The 26,756-nt window shown below is 36.1% G+C and overlaps 2 protein-coding genes across 3 annotated transcripts in view; one reads left to right on the top strand and one right to left on the bottom strand.

The window, feature by feature from the left end:
• PRCP (prolylcarboxypeptidase) overlaps window positions 1-352 on the bottom strand; it is a 100,795-nt gene extending 100,443 nt beyond the window's left edge. Inside the window, exon 1 of one of the 2 annotated variants that reach the window (XM_077113438.1) lies at window positions 179-352. The gene's annotated coding sequence lies outside the window, so the exon portion shown is untranslated. The remainder of the gene's footprint in view (window positions 1-178) is intronic. The other variant, XM_077113439.1, reaches the window with a different exon arrangement.
• On the top strand, window positions 55-26,480 carry DDIAS (DNA damage induced apoptosis suppressor). Its single transcript, XM_077113435.1, has 5 exons — window positions 55-504; window positions 13,433-13,561; window positions 19,027-19,188; window positions 20,152-20,269; window positions 22,273-26,480. Exons 2-5 carry the CDS (start codon window positions 13,449-13,451, stop codon window positions 24,811-24,813), a joined length of 2,934 nt encoding a protein of 977 aa, XP_076969550.1. The 5' UTR covers window positions 55-504; window positions 13,433-13,448; the 3' UTR covers window positions 24,814-26,480.
• Window positions 26,481-26,756: the final 276 nt, after the last annotated feature.

Genomic DNA, 26,756 nt, shown 5'->3' with positions numbered 1-26,756 from the left:
GCCCCCTTCCAACCTCCGCCCCCTTCCTCCCTCCGCCCCCGGGCCGTATGTCCCCTCGTCCGCCTACAGCGCCCCCTTCCGTCTTTAAGGCTCCGCCAACCCTTCTTCATCTATTTCTTCGTCCCCTTTCAATCACCCTTCCGAACACCTGTCCGGGAGGCACTCCGCCTGCTCCCACCTCTTCAAGGGCTCCCTACGCCCAGTTGGCGCAGCGCCACCCCAACATCAACTTGACAGACTGCACCACTGCTCCACACACTCCTCAAGCCCCGCCAGTTTGACAAAACGATCTCTCCCAAGTGCTAGCAAGAGTTCGTAGTAACCTCCACCCTTGGCGGCGCCTTCTTCTGATTGGCTCTGAAGGATCACGTCAAAGCATCGCTTCCGGCGCAAGGGGCGGTGGGAAATTTGATTGCTAAGTGCCCGACGAGCCGCCGAGTCGATCTTCTTGAGTCTTGGTGGTCCCTGAGCATGGTTTGGACTGGGTCCTGTCCACTGCCACAGGTGAGGAGATAGGGGAGGAGGTTCTTGGGGAGAGTAAGGGGCAAGAATCCCTAATGAAACCCTTAACGTAGTTATGAATGAGAGTCAGGACCCTACCCTTATTGCTTTTTCAGGACTCCTCCAGTCACCTCTTTTGTAAAAGTCTGGCCGTGAGATTAGTAGAGTAAGAATTTCACCCGTTTTATTTAGATACAGTTCTGTTGTAGTCTAAAGGGCTGCGGTACATGCTGAAGAGGTCTATTTTAAAAACTGCTTTGGCGGCCCAGAGCGAAAAGGGTTTAACTGAGCGGTATGCTCACACCAAAAACAAAATTTTAAGTTTCTAGATTTCTTCCTCCTCATTCTCCATGCCCAGCCAATAATACTAACCTCTTAAATATCCCAAATTTGTACACTTCTCGCCACTTTTACTGCCATTATTTTGGTTCGGCACCATGACTGTTTTATAGCTATGACAGTAACCTCCTGCTTTCAATCTTGTTCCTTTCCAATCCAGTTTCCACATTGCCAGACTGATAAAGTGCAAATCTCACCAGGGCGCTCCTCCATTTAAAACCTTTCAGTCGCTCCTTTCTACCCTCAGTTTTAATTCCAAAATCATTAGCATGGCATCCAGAGGCCTTCTTGGCCAGCCTTTGCCTGCCTCACCACTCCCGCCCCAAAGAGTGTTTTTTGAGTTTTTCAATGCACTATCCTCCCTCTCACCTCCAGAAGGTGAGGGAAAACAGTGAATAATGTTTCCAAATATGGGAATAGACTCAAGGACTTATTGGTGGATGTGATGTGGGAAGTGTTAAGGAGGAATGAAAGATCATTCGTAGGTATCTGGCCACATTACTGGTTGGAAAGTAGTGCCATTTACAGAGAATGGAGAAAATTGAAGGGAAAGAAGTTTTTTTGCTATTTAACTTGACGTGTCTATAAGACAGGTAGGCAATTGGGATACACAAATCTAGAGCTAAGTGGAGAGGTCAGGCAGAGCCCAAAAGATAAATTTGGAAATCATGAGTAAAAACTGGTATTTAAAGTCAGAGTAATGATTGAGATCTCCTAGGGAGAGAATTTGAAAAAAAAAAAAAGAAGAAAAAGAGGAAGGCCTAGTGGAAGAAGAACAATAAAGAAGCCTGAGAAAGAGCAGCCATTGAGTTAGGAGAAAAAGTGTTCCCTCAAGAAGCAGAGTATATTCTGTTATCTGTTTAGTAATCTGGCTTTCTCACAAAGCCATAAGCCCTTTCAGGATAGATAGAGATTGTGTCTTATTCACTATTTTATCTCTAATATCTGACACATTATATAGTCGATAATTATTTCTTTTTGGATTGTTGAGATATTGGGCTGCAGAGTAGTCCAGGTGAGAGTTGGTAAGTGTCTGACTAGCTGCAAAGGCTGTGGGACAATGAAAGGAAAGGACGTATTTCAGACATATTTCTGAAATAGAATTGAGACCTAAAAGAAAAGTAGTAAGACCTGCTCTCAAGGCAGAACATAAACAGAATGAGTAAGCCTTTAGTACCTCTCCAATTCCCATTATTTGTACCTTTGTGTCACTTCATTGATAATTGTACATTGTATTAGCCAATAGATTATAAACTCCGAGAGGCAAGTGCCTTTTTTTTTTCCTCTGTGTAACTCTGTCTTCTTCCCCATCCCTGGCCCAGTACTTTACATGTCATGAATGACAATACATAGACAGACTTTATGTTAAACTAAGATTTCCCTGTGTGATGTTTTCAAAGTATTTTTCACCAATATTTCTCCTTTCATTGGAGGTTTTGTCTCTAGCTTTTGTTTATTTAATTTTCTCTCCCCTCCTGCCTGTTTCCTCTCTTCCCTTCCTAGGATTTTCATATTAGTATTGGTAAATTATTTCTTAGGGACATGTTATAACTGCCTTTAGAAAAATAAGACAAATTATGCACCCTCAGAGAAACCATTAGGTAGGGTTAAGAAAACAATTCAGAATAGCCACCCTTCCCATAACTAAGATTTCTTAAGCTATGAAATAGGAAATAAGAAATCTGAGAGCAACAAGGTGACAGATTGTCTTGTAAGGCAAGAACAGATTTGAGAGGAATGAAGAAAGGGAGAAAAGTCAGTTGTACTTCTCCTTACATCATTAGAACTGGGGACTAGTTTTTTATAGGAAGAGTTTCATCCTTTGGCTACAGTCTTGAAACAAATGCAGATGGTTTCTTAATGTCAAGCTCAAGCAAACAGTGTAATAGACTAAAAAGACTGATGAGCTGCTAATCAGAAAATAGGAGTCCCAGACCTGATTTCGCCTGATTCATGACCTTGAATTAGTCATTTAATTTCTGAGTCGATCAGATAATAATGTAAAAGCACTCCGAGAACTATAAAGCATTAAAAAACAAATTACACTTTTGAAATATGTTGTAAGATTGGGTCCACATGTTATACTTCTCTTACCTTCGCCTAATCCTCACCTTACCACCATTGCCATATGTCTGTTCATGCTAAATATTTACTCAAATTTTTCCCTCATGATCCAGCATTAAGTAAGAATTATTCAAGATTTTTTTATCTAGCCCAAAGGGTTTTAAAAAAGAAACCCGCCGGTGTTCTGTTACCATTTTAATTGGTGTACCTTTCGTTTCCTTCGTATTAACCATATCACAACCTCAGAACTTAATATCCTTCTCCTCTGGGTCTCTCTTTAATCTCTTAGCACCTGGTGAACTATCGTCCCTTGCACATGACCAATGGTCGATACCAACATTTATTGAATGAATGGATAGCTCGGTTCACTTTTTTTTTCCAATTTTTTCATTGTGAAAAATCATATATACACACACAAAAGCAATAAATTTCCGAGTACGTTTTAACAAGTACTTATACAACAGATTTTAAAGCTTGGTATGGGTTTCAGGTCCATGATTTTTCATTTTCTCTTCTAGCTGCTCCTAGACACTGGTGACAAAAAGAAATATCAGTGTATTGATTCAGCAGTCGTATTCATGTATTAAATCCTATCTTCTCTGTTATACTCCTCCTTCTTTTTAAATAACGTATATACATAAAAGCAATAAATTTCAAAGTATATTGCAACAATTAGTTGTAGAGCAGATTTCAGGGTTTGGCATGGGTTATAGTTCAGCAATATTAGGTTTTTATTTCTAGCTGCTCTAAGGTGCTGGAGGCTAAAAGAAGTATCAGTATAACAATTCAGCACTCATACTTATTTGTTAAACCCGATCTTCTCTGTATTACTCCATTATTACCTTTGGTCTTTCTCCCACTCTTTAGGGTTATTTGGACTATGCCCATTCTAACTTTTTCATGTTGGAAGGGGCTATCGATAATACGGGATGGAGGATGGAACTAGTTGAAATGTAGAGGGCAGCCCCTCTGCCTTTCAGGATTTATCTGGTCCAGGGATCTATCTGGAGGTTGTAGATTTTTAGACTTTTAGGTTGTAGATTACCCTAGTGCATGGAACCTTTGTAGAAGCTTATATAATGCCCTAGGTATTCTTTAGGATTGACTGGAATGATTTTGGTTGAAGTTTGGCAAGTTATGATAAGTAGCAATGTCTAACTTAAGCATGTGTGAGAGGGACCTCTATTTGAATGCTCTCAGCCACTGATACCTTATTTGTTACACTTATTTTCCACCTTTTGGTCAGGATGGCATTGTTGATCCCATGGTGCCAGGGCTAGGCTCATCCCTGGATGTCATGTCACACGTACAGGAGAAGGCAATGATTTCACTTGCAGAGTTGGGCTTAGTGAGAGAAAGATCATATCTGAGCAACAAAAGAGGTGACTCTTAGGCATAACCTATAGGTAGGCTCAACTTCTCTGTTATACACGTAAGCGTCACAAGAGCAAGCCTCAAGATCAAGGGCTTGGGCTATTGATTTGGGTGTCCCTAATGTTTGGCACAGTATCCAAGGTTTCCCTGGTGGTAAAGTTTAATAGTTCCATAATTTTTCTCCCATCCCACAATGGACTTTGCTAATACTTTTTGATTATCTGGTTAATATACTCTGGTATCCCTCTCTACGTGGGACATGACTCCCAGGTGTGTAAACCTTCCTGGCAAGTTGGGACAGAAATCTAGAATGAGATGGGACTCAGCATCAAGGGATTGAGAAAACCCTCTAGACCAAAAGGGGAAGAGAGAAATGAGACAAAATAAAGTGTTAATGGCTGAGAGATTTCAAACAGAGTCAATAGATTATCCTGAAGGTTATTCTTACACATTATATAGATATCACCTTTTTATTTAATATGTATTGGAGAGGTTGAATGGAAGAGCCTGAAAATGTAGAGCTGTGTTCCAGTAGCCATATTTCTTGAAGATGATTGTATAATGATATAGCTTTTGCAATGTAACTGTGTGATTGTGAAAACCTTATGTTTGATGCTCCTTTATCTACGGTATGGACATATGAGTAAAACATATGGATTAAAAATCAATAAATGATAGGGAAACAAATGTTAGAATAAATTTAGTAGATTGAAAGGCTAGTGATCAATGAAAGGGAGTGATAAAGGGTATAGAAAAAAAGATAAGGGAAAGGCTAAAATATATTGGGTACTAGCAGTCAACGAGAGGGCGGGATAAGGGGTGTGCTGGTTTGAATCTGTGGTGGACCCCAGAAAAGCCATGCCCTTTGATCCTCATTCAATATTGCTGGATGGGAGCATTTTGATTGTTTCTATGAAGATGTGACCCACCCAGTTGTGGGTGGTAACTTTTGATTAGATGATTTCCATGGAGGTGTGTCTCCACCCACTGAAGGTGGAGTTGCTCGCTGGAATCCTTTAAAAGAGGAAACATTTGGAGAGAGTCCCTTTTTGGTAGAGCCACGAGAAAGCCAGCAGACGCCACCATGTTCACCGTGTGCCCTTCCAGTTGAGAGAGAAACGTTTAACGTTGTCGGCCTTCTTGAATCAAGGTATCTTTCCCCGGATGCCTTAAATTGAACATTTCTATGGACTTATTTTAATTGGGACATTTTTTCGGCCTTAGAACTGTAAACTAGCAACTCACTAAATTCCCGTTGTTAAAAGCCGTTCTGTCTCTGGTATATTGCATTATAGCAGCTAGTAAACTAAAACAAGGGGTATGGTGTGTATGAGTTTTTTTCTTTTTTCTTTTTATTTCTTTTTCTGAATTGATACAAATTTTCTAAGAAATGATCGTGGTGATGAATATAAAACTATGTGATGATATTGTGAGTTATTGATTATATACCAAGAATGGAATGATATGATAAGAATGTTCGTGTTTGTATGTTGTTATGTTTTAAAAAAATTAATATACACACACACACACACACACACACACACACACACACACACACACACACACACACATGCTCTGGAATCTCTGGGATGTATCCAGGCATTGCATTAAACTATACAGGATTAAAGGCTCTCATTCTTATCCTGGGCTCCCTGTGTTTGGGTTGTTTAAATAATCTATCCAGATAGGTTGAGTAATTATGTGCTATTGAAAATTTCGGTTCTAGACAAAATAAACCTTCCTTCATTTGGTCTCAAAGATTAGGTGAAGTTCAGGCAATGTCTTCGTTATCGCTGTGTTCTGAATTATCTTAATCCTGACCTGTTTGGTTTTGTTCTTATTGCTAAATACCAGGTTATACATAATATAAAACAGCCCCTCAAAATCCAAAAATAACAATTATCACTCCAGACTAAATTTGACTGCTTTAAGAGTTTACAGTCTAGGCCCCATTTTGCGTATAAGAATGTTCTAAACGAAACCATTGAATATTTGCTCTTTTGTTTCTGCCCTGTTTTGCCTCACCACATGTCCCACATGTTCATTCACATTGTTGCATGCCTCACAACTTCATTCCTTTTTGTAGTTGTGCAGTTTTCGATCATATGTATGCACCAACGCTCACCAATCTACTTCTCAGTCAGTGCATCTTTCAGCCACCTCCATCTGCTGGACCTCATGTATAACGTCCAAAGTAAACAGTCAATTTTAGATAATTTCATTGCTCCCAAGAGAAAGATAGCCAATAAACACGTCCTCACCAAATAGAAAATCCAAACCTCTCCCTAACTCTTGTCCCTCCCCACCATTATGTATCCCCGTTATTGCTGCGGTGCTGTTGATGTTTTCCTCTTAAACATAGCCCATAGCTCAGTTCACTTTTTTCCCCAACTAGTCAGCCATTTCAGTAAGTCCCCTTGGTTCCCTTACTTCCCTGTCATCTAACTCTTTCCTCAACCTTTTTGGCCCTGCTAGGATGTTGTTCAGAGAAACAGTGAAGCCTGGAGACATGAAACAATGTCAGTACCTGAAAGTGCATAGTAACTGTCAAGGGGTCAACACAGTTTGTGATATAATCTGGATAGTGATGGAGAATGGGGAATGAATGAGGATTCCTTGAAGAATACGTTGTTAGATCAAACCACAGTGCTTGTTTATAAGGATTCCTTTCCCAGTTTTTATTTTGTTTCTAGCTCATTCTGTTATTTTTTCCTAATAATTTGAATATAATTGACTCATATTGGCTCATTTTGACTAAAGAAAGTGTGCAGAGATTGGGCAATTGATGATTAAGGAGTAAAGAATGTTCAAAGAAGTCTCATTGTAAAAGTTCTAGTTGTAAGCAGCTGTTAACAGTAGTCACATCTATTCCTGAGTTTTATCTGTTATTTTTAAGTTTAGAGATGCTGTGCTTTTTGTGTATAACCTAGTAGTTCCCTGGAACATTGGGTATCTGATATATCTCAAAGTATTTTGGTTGGAAAATAAAAAATTGCCAAGTCACCACGATAGACTGTGAGAAAAACGTGGAACTATTAAACTTTCCCACCTAGGGAATTCCTGATGTTCTCTCAGGCATTAGGGACTCCCAATTTAATAAACCAAGCCCTTGATTTTGAGGAATGCTCTCATGAAACTTATTTTTGCAATGGCAAATCTAGGCCTGCCTGTAATTATGCCTAAATGTCACCCCCAGGGAGCTTCTCTTGTTTTCTAAATATGGCCTCTCTCTTTAAACCAACTTTGCATATAAGCTCACTTCCCTCCCTCCTTCATGGGACAAGACTCCAAAGGGTATAAGACTCTGGCAATGTGAAACATGACTCCCAGGGATGAGTCTGGCCCTGTCACATGGGATTAAGAATGACCAAAAGGGCTAAAAGAAATGGAACAAAATAAATTTTCAGTGGCTCAGAGATTTCAAAGAGAGTCGAGGTCATTTTGGAAGTTACTCTTATGCAAGCTTTAGGCATATATGTCAGCCTACCATAGTATGCCATGCCACTACCAGCATTATCCCTGAAAGCTCTAGGGGGTGCCCTGTGGTCTAACTAAATCTCTTTTAAGTTATTTTAGTGAGTTTGTTTTTTCAGAAACTTAAGGCCTCCAGATTGCTCCTAGGCCAGATAAGTCCTGAAACCCAGAGGTACCAGTCTCTCCAGAAACAACAGTCAGGTTATTCTACTACCACAGAGGTCAACACCCCTTTCCAGCACGAAGAAATTAAAATGGTCATTGCCGAGATATCCCCAAAGATTGTGGAAACATCAAATAAGAGAGGGAAGTGTATCTGAGAAATTAGGATTTAACAAATGACTGACGACTGCCTTAGTGTATAGGTAATTCTTTTAATGCCCAGTGTTTTAGAATAGCCAGAAGGAAGTACTGTAATTTGTTGAACTCTAATCCAACTCTAATCTAACTCTAGCCCTTATCTTTGATAATAATCATATATATATATTTCAAAAGAAAAAGTCAGTTGCCCATGTTTGTGTGGATGTACTTCTGGAATTTTTGTTCACTGATAAAAACATTATGTATCAATGCTATACTGTCTTAGTTAACTTACCCCTATTGTTAAGTCTTAAAATTTGATAGACAGCACTACTAGTGGTCAATAAGAGGGAAGAGTAGGGAGTATGAGATGTATGAAAGTTTTCTCTCTTTTTTTTTTAATTTCTTTTTCTGGAGTAATGCAAATCTTCTAAAAATGATCATGGTAATGAATATACAACTTTGTAATGATATAGTGAAGCTCTGATTCAGTACTTTAGATAAATTTTATGGTGTGTGAAGATAACTTAATAAAATTACATTAAAATTTTTTTAAAGGGTCAGTGTGTGTGCGTGCATGAGCATACCTTCTTGTACTTGGAGACTCAACCAAATTAGTCACAAGTGTCGTTCACCATCAGACTTAAGATTATTTCCAGTCCTAATGGCCAGACCCACGGTTTTCTAGTATGGACAACATAAGCATTACCTGGCAATTTGTTAGAAATGTAAATTCTTGGACCCTCATCCCATACCTTTGATTTGATGCACACCAAAATTTGTCAACTTTGGCAATTATGAAAATGGGGTGCAAGGAGTTATAATCAGTGAGCTTTGTATGTTATTGCCAAGTTTCCTTTCCACTATTTTAAGTGTATTTATCATTTTTTCTAAGTATAAAAGTGATATATTTAGAAAATATTTAAATAAAGGAAATAAAAACTACTTTTAATCACACCATTCAGAGAAATTCTTAAAAATACAAATTATGTATTTTCCTATCTTCCTTTCTCTGTCTATTCCCCTCAGCTAAGACTAGATCATCCCCTTCTTATATTTTCTCATGGTATTATAGAATTTACCACAACAGCAATGAAACTTTTTTTGTAGTCTATTTAATATCTTTCTCTTGCTTGGACAGTATGTCTGGTGACTAGAAGGAATCTTTGTTCTATCACTTATTTCTCTAGCATCTGATACTTAGCCATTGCACAATAAATAATTTATGAATAAGTAAATGTATTGAGCTTGAGTTGGAATATGGTTTTCTGACTGTGATGGTGCTGAAAGAAATTTAACATTATTTTCATCCCCTTTCCCAGTAAAAATCAAGAGGAAGATAAATTGCAAGAGATGACACATTTGAAGTTGTTCTCAAGTTAATCATCATGTTTTCCTAACCTTAGTATTTACTAATACCTGCCCTTCATTTAGTTATTCATCAAACATAAATTTGCCATACTGTGAGTCAAAGAGTAGACAAAAAGAGAGACATAAAGCAGACAAGGTGACAAATACCAGAAGGGAAATAATTTGAAAACAACGAAAAGAATAGCTAATAGTGACTGCCCGAAACGATGTAATTCTATTTTTGTCTACCATATAGTGAATGGAAGGTCTTTTTGCCATTTTTGGGGGTTAACCACGTAAAATACAATTAGTAAAAACAGTATATTGACCTTTTTTCATTTCATTTCTCAAATTTGCGAGTTTTTAGACATACTTGTTTAATCCACTAGAGGGCAATAAAACCATAAATGAAAGCAATTTAATAACCCTTTAAAATTATAGCAGTTAGTTCTTGCACAATTGACATATAAATTAATCACCAAGATTTCTACTTACTTAGTTTTCTCATGTATATGGGTAAATTGTCTGCCCAATTAGACAGTAAATTTTTTTCAGACAGAAAGTGGTTTTTATTTTTAATTATTCCCCCACAACACTTAGCTCAGTGTCCTACTCATCATATATGTTCAATTCATGTCCTAAAGTTTAAATTTGTTAACAATTGTGTAAAACATATGCTTGGGGAAAAGAATTGTAACAAATAAACCATCAATGGCTGAGAGAATTCAAATAGAGTCGAGAGGCTACTTTTCAGCAGGCTTCAACTAGATATTGCTATATATCATGGTTTGCCAAACCCCAACCAAAACCATTTCCACCAACCTTAAAGGATACCTAGGGCTTTATCTGAGATTCTGTAAAGGTTCCATACACTATGATTGCTTTCCAGAAACCTTCAACCTTCAGATGGCTCCCCAGACCAGAGGGGCCAGCCTCTCCAGAATATCAGCTAGCTTCATCCTCCTATCACATGCTATTGACCCAACCCTTTCTAACATGAAAAAATTGGAATGGGCATAGCCCAAATACCCCTAAAGATTGGAAGGAAGATCAAAGGAGAAGGTGTAGTTATAACAGAGAAGATAGGGTTTAACAACTGAGTATGACTGCTGAATCATTATATTGATTTTAGTCTCAAGTGTCTTAGATCAGCTAGAAGGAAAAACCAAAACTTGTGGAATTGTAACCCACACCAAACCATGAAATCTGTTCTGTAGCTAATTGTTGCGGTGTGCTTTGAAATTTATTGCTTTTCTGTATATATGTTATTTTCACAATAAAATATAATAAAATAATTTTTCTAAAAAAACCACATGTGCTTGGATGAGTATCTGTATAGTTGTAGTGCAATGTAAAATTCTATTTTAGAGCCTTAAAGAAGATAGTGTCTGTTCACAATATGATCCCAATTAAGGGAAAAAACATGGCAGAAAGGATAAATGTAGATGAAAATGTATTAAATGATATATGGTGAAATTCTGGATGAGGAAGAAAGAAGCTGAAAATCAGAAAGGATTAATGGCTAAAGTTCAAATTGACAATTATTGAGCTTAGACCTGGGAACATAAAGAGATGATCTTCTAAGATCTTACTCTGATTTTAGAAGAAGACATTAAACAGATAAATTGAATATGATAGTGATAAGTTTAAAAGTAGGATCATTTAACCTATCCTGGGAAAGCTTCCTGTAGAAAAAGATACCTGAGAAAAGTCTTAAAAGAGGCCAGGAGAATGAAAGAGCACTTTAGACAGAGAGAAGGGTTAAAAAAACAAACAAAAAAAAAAAAAAACAAGGCACAGAAATGTGAAACATGGGTGGGGGGAAGAGGTGGAACACACACACTGGAAACAGAACTCAGATTACTCTTGAATATTGCTTTTAATATAGATGAGTAGAGCATCAAGAGCAAGGAAGAAGGTCAAGAAAAAAGGTAACAGGGAGAACAGAACTGAGTAGAGATAGAGGATTGACAAGAAACAATAAAATAAATAGAACTATAGAACTATAGAATAAGGTAGAATAGTATTGAGTATAGAAAAAAACATTTTTGTTAATAGAGAAAGGCTTTTTTAGGGAAGTCTTTAAACAAAAAAGGATGAAAATCCTAATAGCACATGCCTAGCTTATTTTATACATTTTTTTAAAATTGGCAAGATCCTTTTTACAGTTTTTCATTCATTCATCCAGTGATATTTATTGAGAATTTACTGGGTGCTTGGCACTGTTGTAAGCAAAGAGGATGTACTGGAGCATAAGATAGACCAGATTCCTGTCTTTATGGAATTTATGGACATGTGGGGGTAGAACAAAATGCGTGTATAGGATTGGTACACTATGGTTATTGTTATGAAGGAATAAAATGAATGATTTTATAGAAACTAAGATGAAGGGGGTATCCACTTGAAATAAAGTAGAAATAACATTTGAGTTGAAGACTGAAGGATGAGAAAGAGCCAGTTATACAAAGAACTCCCACACACACACAAAAAAACAGTAGGCATAAAAGCCCTGGGAAGAGAAACCATTTGGTGTGTTTGAGGAGCAGAAAGGTAGCCAGCAAGACTGGAGTACAGTGGTTAAAGTGGTGCAGGGTAGTACAGAATGATGGGGTCATGGAGATGGGCAAGGGGCCCCACAGGCCATTGTAAGGAAATTCTTAATAGGATTTTAAGCAGGAAAGAGGTGATACTTTCAGGAAAAAGGTTTGCCGTATTTTATCTCCCCTAACTAACCGTATTAAACCCCATTCCAAACTGGATTTTAGAAGAAACTTGGAAGGCACCTTTGCTGACGTGTGTTCCAGTGTTTGTTGCATTGGCCAGGAATTTGAAGTTAGTAGCACTGATAATGCCAGTTTCCTGTGACCCTTCTTCCTGCCCTCTCCTTCTTTCCTTTATCAGCTGTTCCACCCTGTCCTTGGAGATCCTATGGGGCCTACAGGGACAAGTCTAGAAATAAGTCTGGTGACTGATTTTGTTAGAACTTTATTAATCGTATGTACCTAAGAATCCCAAAACAAGGATAACAAGTATTAGGCAAGATTAGCTTTATTTTCTAGGCACAGATCAGTGATTTTTGTAAATTAGTTTATCTTTCTTTTCAAGTTTACATCTTGTTGGCTTAGGTGGCAAGTTCTACTTTCAAGAAAGATTTTACTTGTGGACGGGTAATTATCACTTCGAGATTTCCCTTCCATAGTCACCACATTTCTATATTTATGATCATCTCTATGAAGAACTATATATAAGATTCTATTACCATTTTTAAACTAATGTTCCACCTTATTAGAAATAATTCTACCCATTTTCTGAATGAAAGCTTTTACCATGTGTTTGCAAATGAAAGTTTATTAACAAAGTTTTATCTTAAATATGTACAGAGATGTTTATTTTATACTATTAATAGGCTAATCAATTTAGAATTTTTCTGATAAGAAGAGCAACATTTGAATTTTTAAAGAATAATATTGCTATTTTATTGTACTTCAACAAAAGTATTTTACTTGCTTCTCTGAGGATCTTAAAGTACTTTGATCTGTACTTTATTTAACCTTGTAACACTGCTCTTTCTGTTTGCAAAATTTGATTGCTTTTTTTCTTCAAGATGTATTAGAATATGCACACTGAAAACTACTAAATTGATTTTTAGCCAAAAAGAGCCTTTTCCTACTAATTTAGATTCTTTAATTGGTTCATGTAATTTCCTTGCTATTAATCATTAAAAATGACTTCTATGTAATTCTTATAAAGGTGTGAAAGAAGCTAAATGACATTTTCCCTGAATTACTAGGATGGAGCATCTATTCAGAAGCAGAATATTTGCTTGAGCCACTCTGTTTTAAATCTTATTTTCTGTCTATTGATACTGTTATTTAAGCAGAAAAAGAAAATGTTTCAATACATTAATACTACCTTCACTTTGAAAATGAAACAAAAGATATCTACTGGCTGTGTCCTGGGGGTTAATTGATTTTCCTAAGAAATGAATGTCCGTATTGTCATTCACCCCAATGGCTATTTTATTTTGCAGGCCTTAGTGTGAACACATGAATAGAAGAAGAAAGTTTCTTCTTGCCTCTGTACTTGCTCTCCAGAATTCAAGTTTTATATACCCATCATGTCAAAAGTGCTTCTCTCGGATAATCATAGTTTCCAGAAGGTAAAAGTATAAAGCTTGTAAGCATGGGAGAGGAAATATAAGTGTACACTATAAAGTTCCTATGGCTCAAAAGCAAGTAAGGGTTTTCTTCACTATACCAAGGCATAAGTTATCTGTGAGTAAGTCCCAGTCCTGAGTCAAAAATTTGAAACACTTCTGTGATATCCTTGGAAATATGGTGCGTGTGTTTTGTTTGTTTTTGCATGATCCCCAGATATTTTTAAAATATATAAAAATTTAAAAAGGTGAAATCCTTGAGAGCAGGGGCCATGTTTTAGTAATCTCCATCATTTAGCTTCCGGAAAAGTTCTTGACACATTATACTTCATTAGGTACACAGATGCAGGCCAAGTATACCTTGAGAACCTGGAAGACCCTTCCCTGATTTTCATAGACTAAAAATCAGAGATTAGGATTGGAGTTCCTCAAGGATGCTTTTTCTCTGCTTAGAGAAAGAGTCGAGTCTTAGGTTCTTATAGCTCTACATAATGATGCCTAATAAATACCTAAGAATAGTATGCCAGAAATATCCCTAACTAGTATTTTTATCTAATTAGCCTTGAATGAGGAGGGGTTGACAGTTCTAAACTACATCTAGACTATAAGTCGTCCTTCTGGTAGTTATCACTGTACCTCCATTAAGCCATCCTCTCAAGTACTCATTTGTTAGCACTGAGGATAAAAACCCTGTTGTATTATTTATCATTAAATTTTCAGCATTTTGTCTAGGCCCTAGTTCACAGACAATGCTCAGCAAATGTTAGTTGAATGATTTGATAAATGAAAGTATAATGTTTAGATTGTCTTAGGTCTTGACTTAGGTTCACCCATTTTCACATTCCTACATATGATTTGAAAACACTAAAACTCATAGTTATTTGTCTTTCATTAGGATCTGCTCTTGTGGTATAGAGGAAAGATGGCAAGCCTCAGAGAATAGGCACTGACTTTTATTGGTTATATGACCTTGCCTAAGGTCTACGCATTTGTAGCATAGGAAAGTAGTACCCACAATATAGGATAATTATAAAGTTAGAGCTATTGCACAGAAATCTCTTGGTACAATGCGTGGCATATGTTAGGATTTCCAAATAGTATTATCACAAATCTACTATTGGTATAGAATACCTATTGCAATAACTAAAAGGATAATTCTCTGGAGCCACAGTACCTGAGTTTAAATCGCAATCTTGTCACTTACAGCTGTATGTAAGCAAATCATTTACATTACCTGAGCCTCAGTAAGATGGGGAAAATAACAATATCTGCTCCATAGTTTTGTTGTGAGGGTTAAATGAGTTATATATGAGGAGCTTAGAACATTGTCTGATACATAATCAGTAATATATGGGTGATAAATGTTATTTTTAAAACTCTGATTTTTTTTTTCCAAGTTATTTCTTTTGAAGATAATCGTAAACTAAAGTTTAGGTTGAACAATGATATCATTGTTACTTCTCTGGACTGATAATAATGACTGTTTGTGATATACTAGGAGCTTGTAGGCCCTGTATCTTCTAATGTAACATACTTGAGGTAGATTCTTTTGTTAGCACCATCTTCACAGGAGGAAAATGAAGCTTAGAAAACTTAAATCACTTGCCTCAAATTACATAACCAGCTAAATAGTGGCAGAAAAATATTCAAGCCTAAAACAAGCTGACTGCTGTCTATACTCGTAATCACCATGCTGCCTCCAAAACTAGCAGTGGCACTTGTACCCAGAATGGCATATACCCCTTTTTCTGGAACTTAAGGTGCACTGGGAAAGGGGAGCTCTGACTGAACCATTTAAGTATGTAATACCCACACCACTTGATCCTTTCATGTAGAAATTTAGTCCACAGTAATATAGCCTGTTCTCTGTAAGTATATCACATTGGTAATATTACAGATAAATCTGTTCCTTATTCCTGTCATTTCTGATAGCTATCTTTTCTACTTTTGTTTCTGCTTCTCTTTTTCTTATTTGGAGTCATTTTTAGGCAATATGGGAAAAAGAAATTCCTTACTTTGAATTCCCTATTGCTATAGCAAAGTAAGTTATGACAATGGACTTCCATACTTGAGCCTTTATGGACAATCTTAGAGACACTGAAGGGCAGAGATTTTCTTAAAACCTAAAATCTTTAGTGACTACAGCTATAATAGGTGTTTTGTGGGGATAACTTTTTTCTTATTTTTAGTCTTCAAATGAGACATGCTTATAGTTTAGAGCAGTGGTAGGTTTTCAAGCTTTACTTTGCAGTACGTTAGTGCTCCATGGAGGTGCCCCTGGCAGGAGGCAGGGATTAAAGAAGTAATAATGGGTAGTACTGAGTAGTAGATAGGGCTATGGCCCCTACCTTAGTTTCAACTAGAGCTCCTCATTCTCATCCTGTATTAGGGATACAAATGAGATTTCATTTGAAAAAGGGTTCCATGAAATACATGTAGTTATAGATATAAACACAGATATGTAGATATAAAAACATGAAAGTTATTTTGGTCCTACATCTAAGAAGATGATTGTGTCTGTCTGCATGTGTGTGTATATATACTGTCCCCAAATTAATTATGAGTTGGGGAGGGACTGTATTTATCCATACCTCCCAAACACATACAAACTGTCCTTCTGGGTATCTTAGTGGGATCCATAGTCCCTTTAGCCCAAAATCTGTCTCTGATACTAAGAACTTTCTTTTTCTGTCTTAAAATGGGAACCATAGCTTAAAGACCACTATCTGTCTCTTCCCCATCCTCCAACAAGCTAAAAAGTTTGTATCATTTACTTAAGCAAGTCAAAGTGAATTTTACACACTTAAATTGTAGTTTACTCTTCTCTTTTTTTTTTTTTTTTTGGTGGGGAAGCAGTATATGGAGGCCTTTGAAATATATATTTTTAAAATATTTTTCATTACATTCTCCCTTCAGTTTAAACTGAGTATAAACTCAGAGACATGTAATTATCCAATCTGGGTGTTCTTTTTTTTCAATTTTTAATTTTGAAAAACAACATATGTACAAAAAAAGCAATAAATGTCAAAGCATACTGCAATAATTAGCTATAGAACAGATTTTAGAGTTTGGTATGAATACAGTTCCACAATTTTAAGTTTTTCTTTCTAATTGCTCCAAGACATTGGAGACTAAAAGAAATATCAATATAATGATTCAGCTGTCATACTCATTTGTTAAATCCTGTCTTCTCATTATAACTCTACCTTCTCCTTTGATCTTTTTTCCCATCTTTAGAGGCATTTGGGCTATGCCCATTCTAACTTTTTCATGTTGGAAAAGGCTGTTGATAATATGGGGTAGAGGGATGAAACTAGTTGATGTTCCGGAGAGGCTGGTGCCTCTGGCTTTCAGGACTTATCTAGGAACCCATCTGGGGATTGTAGGTTTCTGGAAAGTAATTATAGTGCATGGAACCTTTGTAGAATCTCATATAGCGCCCTAGATGTTCTTTAAGGTTGGCAGGAATGGTTTTGATTGGTTTTTGGCAAGCCATGGTAAATAGCAGTATCTAGCTGAAGCTTGCTTAAGAGTAGCCTCCAGAATAGCTTCCTGACTGTATTTGAACTCTCTCAGCCACCAAATTTTTTTACAATTCTTCCCCCCCCCCCCCCCCCTTTTGGTCAGGAAGGCATTGTTGATCCCACTGTGCCAGTACCAGGCTTATCCATAGCCCACATTGCCAGGGAGACCTTCATGCCTGGATATCATGTACCATATGGGGGGAGGGCAATGGTTTTACTTGCAGTGTTGGGTTTAGCGAGAGAAAGGCCACATCTGAGCAATAAATGAGGTCCTCCAGGGGTGACTTTTAGGCATAACTATAGGTAGGCTTAGCTTCTCCACTATATAAATACACTTCACCGGAGCAAGCCTCAAGCTCAAGGGCTTGGATTATTGACTTTACAGTCCCTAATGTTTGAGAGAGTATCAGGGGTTTCCCCGGTGGTAAAATTTAATAGTTCAATCAGAGTGTTCTTAACCTTGGATCTGGGGCAGGTTATATGTGTATATGAATCATCTTCTCCTGGAAATAATATTTTAAATGTTGTATGTTGTGGTTATATGTGTTTCTGTTGGAGAGAAATGAGTCCATTGCTTTCATCAGATTTTCAAAGGATTTCAAGATATATAAAAACTAAGAACCACTGATCTGAATTTTTCTGCTTCTTGGCTGAATATCAAGTGAACTAACTTAATTCATATTACTAGAGCCTGGTGTGAATGATGTTTTGTCGTAGGGTGAGATCATATGAATGGGTTGATACAGATCCGTCCTCAGCAAAGCAAAAATAAAAAATAGTTAGCACCTATCTAATGATGGTGAGTCAGTAACATCTTATATGAAGTACCAGCCTAACCTTTGTTCAAAATAATCAGCTTGGATACTGTGGGGTTTTAGGCTCCCCCTACTGGCTGTCCTGCAGCAATCAAATTTATATAACTTGTTTTTAACATTATTTTCTATTTGCTTTTTGCCAGTTTTTAAAACTTCAGATAATTAGCAACGTGAAAAATCAGAAAATAAACCATTACCTTACATGTTTTAAGGGATTAGTTTGCTAAATTAAGTATTTGAAAGATGGATACCAAACTTAGAAGATATTATTGTAAATATCTAGACAGGGAGAGAAAAACAGTAAAGTAAAAGTAACAAAAAGCATCACAATATTTAATGTAATTATTATAGGGAAGGAGATTTAATACTTATTAACTTGGCAAAATCTGCACTTGAGCCTTTATTTATTTTGCTTCATTTTGCCCTTCTTCAGCTTAGGATTTTACAGATAGAAAATCAAGGCTTAAGGAATTAAGTAACTATCCCAGGGCCACACAGCTATTATGGCAGTAGATTCACATTTGGCATGAGGTTGTTTATTAGAAAGACCTTGGCCACAATTACATATTGTTTTCAAAACAAGCTGAATTGCATGGTTTTCCTATCTAATTTTTGTCATCTAATGAATTCTCACCATATTCCAGTGAATTGAAAGTGAAGTTATAATAGTGAGAAAAATTCAGTTAGATATCATGTGTGTCAATATTTATTTAATATTTCATGGTTATTCATTATTCTCTTAACAGAAAATAGTCATTAAATTTCATGACTTCAGTTGGTTTAATGCTCACTTTATTAAGTTTAGTTTGTCCCCTGCCCCCAAACTGTAATATACCACAATTTGTTAATAATGATTTAGATAACTCATAAGGTCTTTACCCCTCTCATACACAAAGATTTTTATCAGTTTCATTTGTGCTGCTTAATTAATTAAGTCAGTGGATAGAATAGTTCAAAAGAAGTTGATGATATGAAATAGTTTGAAAATTAGTTTCATTGTAAAGGGACATCGTATACAAAAATACTTTTTACTTTTAATTTTTACTTTCCTGGAGTTGTTTTTTATCATATGAAAAAAAATATTAATGAGCGTCTCAACACTCTTGGTTTTTTCCTCCCATTTTCCCAGGTCTAATTGTCCAAAATGTGGCTCTGTTGGTGAAGCTGAAAATGCCAGTTACAGATATAAACTTTCCTTAAAAGTTGCAGAATCAAACAAGCTGTTTGGCATTACTGTATTTGGAAGTTGCTTAGATAAATTTTTTGGTCTTACAGCCACTGGTTTGCACAGGTAGGACTATTTAAAACATCTTATTATTTCTTAGCTACTCCTTTAGCATATCAACAGAATTTGAAGATATGGGTTTTTAAGATAATATGCATTTAGTGAAAAGATGATCAATCAACTTCAGATCATCAATTCCTTTAAAAGATAATCTTGTGAGGAACAGGAAGATTTTTATATCCTGAATAATCTTGTATGATGTTAAACCAGGCTTCTTTTATTCAGGCTAAATTGTAACTAGAATGTTGACTGAGGTTACAAAACTCTAATCCAAATTAGGGAAATACAGAAAGAGAAAGTAAAATCATTTCAAACTAAAGGATTATCCAAATTGAGGTTAGCAGTCAAGTGACGAAGGTCCCTTGGGGCAGAAAAAGCTAGTCCAGAGAATATTTACATGTGAGAAGTTGAAATTTTGTCATTTCTTTCATTTGCATTGCAATTTCAGCTGCATAGTTTGGCCTATGCAGGTGTTGTCTTGAAAATATAAGGCTATATAAGTAGTTGACATTTTTACTTGCCCTCTGTCTTCTACTTTACTCCCAACCACTTGGCAGAAGAAATCTATGTCCATGTCCTTCTGGTTAAGGACAAACTGATTTGAAGAAAGGGACAACAGAGGAACCACAGCTAAGATTACCAGAGGAAAGGAAAAACTTCCCTCTGCTTTTAGAAGGTCCTGAAGTCCTACCACTTCTCCCACTGCCACTTTTTTCCCACTAGAATATTTAAATTGCTAGACCTAGTTATTTGACAGTTGTCTTCTTTATTCACACTTGATCAGTTGTTTTTTATTTTCTAGGCTATGGGAAATTAGAAGAAACAAATACTTAGCTTTTTAAGTCACTTTTTTTTCTATATCTGTAACTCAAAAGGTTCATGTTGCATTTTCCAACTATCTTCTGATTTTATGGCAGGTTAGAATCTCAAAGCTTATCTCTTCACATTTTTTATTTTCCTTTAATCAAGGTACATTGAGGATCCTAATGAAATTCTTGAAACACTGGACAGTGATACAGCACAGAACCTACTAACTAAAGCAGTTGAAACGTGCTTTGTTGGACAAAACTTTATTTTTGGGGTGACGGTAATTGAAACTTTTTCTTCTTAGTATTCTGTTAACATTTCCACTGTAATTAAATGATTTGAATTTTCTGAATAGATTTTAGGAGTTATTAAATGTGACAGTCTGGGGAAGTACTTCAAACTATAAAAAGTAGTCTGCAGGTAGTCTGTTAGAACACTATGTGGCAACTTCTCCTTTCAGAAGTCAGATGATGCTTTCAGAGCTTCAAAAGTCTAAACTTATTATAAATTCAGAAATATTAGATATGTTGCTTTGATATTCGGTGTTTTACCCTCCAAATTTTGTTTAATTTCTGTAATGAGTTTATCAACTCTCTACTTTTTAATTCTATCATCTAGAAAAAGGGAACTAAAATAGAAGGCAAAGTATCTGAGTATTGATAGGTTAAGAAAGATGGTCTAAAATAATTACAAAAGTGACAGAAGTTAAAAGAATGTATTGATGCTAAAGAATTAGTTATTTATTCTTTTGAAAAATACTTATTGAATTCCTATTGTGTGCTAGGCATTGTGCATAGGAAATAGGTATGGTGTGTTGCCTGTTGACAGGAGATGGTTTTTTATCTTAAAAAAAAAATGGAAGTTTAGCTTTGTTCCTGAATGAAGATTTTATGAGATTTCTTTAAGCCTTAAGAGTCAGTAGTTTTTGGAAGAAAACTTAAAATTGATTTAATCATTTTCAGAGTCCAGTACGTTCACTTCATGGTTATTATCCATATTCTGATATGAGAGAACAAATTCAGAGAGGATAAATGGTCCTAGGTTATACTGCTAGGCCAAGATGAGACAAAGGCCAAGATGAGAAATCAGAGGGCTTCTGGTTGATTCCTAGTTGATGATTCTTTAAAACCCTAACTTTTGTTTTAATTGAACAGTTTAACACTTACAGGTGATTTTAGATTTACGCATTAGAAAAAATTACATCACTGTATGTTTAAAAATAAAAGTTTAAAAATAAAAGTGTGGACTTTTAATGGGTACGGCCACTTCTAGAGTTCCAGTGACTAAGATCTCTTGAGGTGGAAGAATTGCCCACCAATCAATTAAAACCAGATTAGAGAGATCAAATCATACTTTAACAGCCTTTCTCAACTGGGGTTCTACAAGAGAATTAAACCTTATAGAAAATAATTTTGAGGAACTATTTCAGTTCTCCCAAGGAGTTGTACCTAGGGCTGGAGAGTGTTACATCGGGTTCTTTGGGGCCAAAGCCTCACTGGAAGTCTAAGCCCATGTGGTAAAAAATGTGTTAGCACAGACCTATGAAAGCAGGCAAAGAAGTTAGCCATGAAAAATACTACAAAGCTATATCATTCTTTTGAAAGTACTATCGTTCCTTATCTTGGTATCAGAAACCTGTTCTCTGGAACACTGACTGTATTTATGCTCTTTATTTTCCTGTAACATTTTTTGTCTCATCTGTGCTAAAGGGAACAAATAGAATATTTGTCCACACTTTAATCAGGTTTTAAAAAGAGAAATAGAATACTCCACGACTGAACTGTGAGAAAAATCCTAAAGGAAGGTGAAACAGAGCTATAGAACTTTTCTTTTTTAAACCCTTAGAAACCTCTTTTTTTTAAGAAGTGAAGACATTCCCTTAAATACTCAAAGTTTGTGGGAGCTTATGAGGACTATATTAGCTACCATTTATTAAGAAACTACTATTTGCTTAGTATTGTGCAGTTTTCCACATGTCATTAGTAATACAGTAATCCTACATTTTTATCCCTGTTTTACAAATGATAAAACTAATGCTCAGAGAGGTTAAATAATTTATCCAAAATCCCAGCACAAGGAAATGCTGGAACAATGATTTGAAGAAAAGTCTCTAAGATTACATTCCCTTACTTATTACTACTCTGCCTCTAACATTAAGAGAATTAAAATTAGGGGGGATGGAGAGTTAGAATTGTATCTACATTAACCTTTTAAACCTGTTTCACCTTTGAGTCAAAGAAAGAAAATATTATTCTCATTCAAATTTGTTTACTTCTTGCACAGAATTTTGAAAACCAAGGTGGGCAAAGTTCAGAGTTTAATAACTTCATACAGCAATGTCCTGACCGCAAGAGAGAAGTTAAAGCACTAACAGCTTGCCAGATTATTCTGCCAGACCCAGATGTCTCAGGCTTCACTGTCATTGACTATTTCCATCAGCTTCTGCAGCCTTCCAATTTCAGAAAACTTTACTGTGGATCCCAGACATTTAATAGCTACTTACTCACTTTAGGTCATTCAAATAATGATCTCAGCAGCATATGGGGATCTGACAGCAGTTCTTGTTCTTTAGAGTTCCATGACAGACATAGTTTTTCAAGATTCTTGCAACCAGCCCTTGAACTCACTTCCGTTGTTTCACATCTAACAGATTATGATTTTTCGGCATCAGAACAAAGCAAGGCCTTTGGTACTGTTCACCAGAACATAAAATGCAACTCCTTTTTAGCGGCCACTGGTTCTAGTAGCTGCCTTGATCCTATTCAGGGTTCATGGAGCCTTGTTTCATATATGGATAAAAAGAGTCAAACAGAAAAGTTGGATGAAGAACTTGGCTTACACGCTAATCAGCTGAGTGCATTTCACACCAGTTATGATGAAATCAATGTTACTGACTCGAATTCCTTCCCTTTGAAAATGCAAACACTTCTTGAACCTAGCGGTACAAAGTACTTCCACAGTACAGAGGAAATTAAAAATAGGTATTCTCAGCCTGAGCTAGCATGTCACCAACATCATAATGTAGATACCCTTACTGGTATTCAGGAGAGATCTGTGTGGCCATCTTCATCACTCAGACTTGAAGACCTAGCTGGTGATTTGCAGGATTGTGACCCTGAGATTTGGGATGATCTGCCATTCTCTGAAAGCCTGAACAAGTTTTTGGAAGTTATTGAAAGTGAGGCTGCTGTAACCCAGACAGATGCCAGTAATAGGAAATGTGATCTAAATAATGATATTGAAAAATTATATACAAACCACAGCAGGTTATCTTTGACTCTCCAGAGAACTGCTGGAGCCCTGCAAACACCCCCTATAGCTCTGAGATCATCACAAGCAACAGTCAAAATAAATTCTAGCAAAGATTACTTCCTTTCCAGCTGGGAAACAAATCCAAGTCCTGGTGCTAAAAAGAATTCACAACCAGATAACATAGGAGAGACTGTCTCTGTAAGTAGTAAAGGAAGAGAAATTTCTGAATATTTTCTGCAAAATGCATATTTGTCACCTCTCTTTCCATCTTCAAAAGATTTGCAAATTACCAGAAACCAAGCACATAGGGCTAAAATTTCACCCAGATCCAGTACTTCAGAGAGCAACCATTCCTGTCTCAATATCAAATGTTTGAATGGATGTAGAGAAAAATCACTTTCAGAAATAAGTGAAAAGTTGACAACTTTTTGTTCTAGGAAGTATGATGATGTCTGTGACCCTAGCAGCTTAGAAAATAAACATTATAGGTGGCTAAAGAACCAAGATGACAGTTTTACAATTTGCAGGGAACTTACATATCCTTTAGAAGCTATTTATAATGGTCCAAATACATTGAAAGATGTGCCTTATGGACTTGTCAATAATAACTTAACATGCAGCTTTTCTGTTGGTCATGAAGAAGGTAGCTACAATGCTTCTGCTGATCTCTTTGATGTTAATACTAAAGAAGTGAATGTTGCAACAGAAATTACAAAGCAATCACAGGATATTATCTTACAGTGGGAAACATCTTCAGCAGAAAGTCATCCTGCAATATCCGATTTTTCACTGAGATCACTTTCTGAAAACTCTAACCTGTCTTCACAAAAATTATCCTTGCAAAGCGTATCTGCCACTGTGTATCCACAAACATGTTTTTCACCACTTCATTTTCAGTCAGATTCAGAATATGATTTTGTAGATAGCCAAGACTTTATTCCATATTCACAGTCAACTCCAATTGCACGATTCCACCAAACAAGAATTCACCCGATGAAACGAGCTTTAAAAAAATTAGAGATTTCAGATCTTGATGCTAACTATAAAAAAGCAAGGATTTCCTCTGAAAATGATACACAGCAGTCCACCCCAAGCTGTCCAAAAAATAAAAAACCACTCAGCCAGAGATCCAGAAACCCTATAGTATCTAGTGTTACACAGCCAGAGGTTTTGAACCACTGTCTTAAAACTGATGTTGATGAATGGGTTCCTCCTACCACCAAAAAAGTATTTTTTTCAGATATGCTTCGATCCCAAGCCCTGGTTCTGAGGAAATGCCTTGCTGTCTGTAATTCCCCTGATCAGAAGGAGTTACCGAGAAGGAAACCAAAACATGACAAACGGAGAACTGATAAATGTTTAATTAAGAAGGAGTTCAACTTAGACAACATGATCACTGCAACGAAACAGAAAACACCTAAATATAACTGTAAAAGTTCAAACTGGATTTCCAAAGATTCAGTTTCTGGACTTGGTTCTTGTTCAATGGTCAAATGTCTTCCATTTTCAGAAAATTGGCTATCTTCGGTGCCTGAAACTGAAAGTGCTTGGTCGCCTGAATTGTTTTCATAAAGTCACCTGAACCCAATTACTGAACTTCTTTTAAAGATAAATTTGGAAGCTTTTACCTCAGTGGCGTGGAAAGGATTGTCACATCATTTTGAAAACTTGAAGAGAAGCAAATGGATAGAAAGAAAAGGGGATCTTTGCAACCAGTGGGTGTTATTGTGCCTTCTAAAATGTTGTAAAGCCATTGTTTTCCCAGAGTTTTATCCAGAATAATAAGGTTAAGATAAATTAGCACTTTATCTTATATTGTTGATTGTACTTTATTAATATTAATTTTGCTTTTTAAGTATTTATTAAAAATCATATGTACATTCAGAAATAAAGCCTTTGAAAACTAAGATGTAAATCTTTCTTAATTATTTAGCTCTGATCCTAAAATGGCTATTATGTATTAGACCAACCCCTGTACTAAAAGTTTGTGAAACAGCTGTAAGGCAACCGAGCTCAAAAGATTGTAATCTACTGGGTAAGACAGACTTATAAACACAATTTCAATACAGTGTGGTAAATGCAAAGATAGAGGTTTGTAATAAGTATTACAAATATTTTATGGTGCTATAGGAACTTGAAAGAGAAGCAGTTAACCCAACATCATCTTTGTTTTAGAGGTAAAAAGGAAAAGGTCAATAAAAACATACTATTTAGAAATTAAATTCAAAGCTGTTATTATTTAATATGCATTCATCAAGTGCTTATATGCGAGGTACTTGCTAGGTGCTGCAAACTCAAAGATAAAAGCCAAACCCCTCCCATCAAGTAACTTATGATTTAGTAGAGTAAACAAATAATTATGTAATAAATTCTATGATTGCATATAAGCTTGGGATGCTAATAGCAGCAAAAATGAGCAATTTTCAGACACTTGTCCTTAACAGCACCTCAGCTGTACCCCATAAAATCTTAAATATCCCTGAGTAGCTTCTTTTGCCATTCCCCACAGCAGTTATTCCAAATCTTCACTCTCTTCATGCTATTGCCATTTCTGCTATTGTCGTTACTTCCTATGTCATGGAGAATATTGAGATCACCTGGTATTACCTCTATTTTAACCTTCTTACCCTACTGGCTTTTTCCCCCAACTTTTTATTTTGAAAATTTGCAAACTGAACAGTTGTAAAGAATAGTACAATGATTTAGCATTTACACATGCCACCTTGTTAACGTTTTACTTTTTGAATACGTGTGCATTTGCTTCCTATGTGTCTAGTTATTTTTGTTGTTGTTGAACCATTGGCAGGTAATTTGCAGGTATGACATTATGTCTCCATATATTTCAACACGAATTTCCTTAAAATAAGGACTACCTTCTATAAAAAAACAATATCACACCAAAGAAAAGTAACAGTTCTCCAATATCTAATACTCAGTTCATATTTGCATTTTTCTAATTGTCCCCCAAATGTCTTGTAATTGTTATTGGTGTTGTTTAAGCACCTGTTTAAGCAGGATTTCATCAAAGTCCATGCATGGTGTTTGGTTATATCTCTTTTACCAGAACTTCCCCTCTTTTTTTTCCCCTATGACACTGACTTTATGAAAAAATCAAACTACTGTTTTGTAGAATGTCCCACATTTTAGATTTGGTGTTTGCTTCCCTATATTATTGGTAACTTGTTTTCTGTTTCCCAGGATTTCCTGTAAATTAGGTCAAAAGACTCGATTAAATTCAGGTTAAACATTTTTTTGGCCAGAGTACTTCATGATTATGTTGTATACTTCATATTGTATCGCTTTAGGAGACCAGTCAAATTGTTCCACTATTAGTGATACTAAATTACTTTGCTTTATTAAGATGTTGACTGCCTGATTTCTTCATCATAAAGTAAATTTTTCCTTTTTCAGAATAAAGAACATTATAGTTGCCTACTATTGATGGTAAATGAGTTTCCTTTTCCTTCTCTATTACTATAAACTGAAGAATTTTATTTTTTCAATGATCTGTGATC

This window comes from Tamandua tetradactyla, chromosome 8 (genome assembly GCF_023851605.1).
Source record: "Tamandua tetradactyla isolate mTamTet1 chromosome 8, mTamTet1.pri, whole genome shotgun sequence".
NCBI lineage: Eukaryota > Metazoa > Chordata > Mammalia > Pilosa > Myrmecophagidae > Tamandua > Tamandua tetradactyla.
Note: the sequence above shows the minus strand (reverse complement) of the source record. Positions and strands in the feature narration are given on the sequence as shown.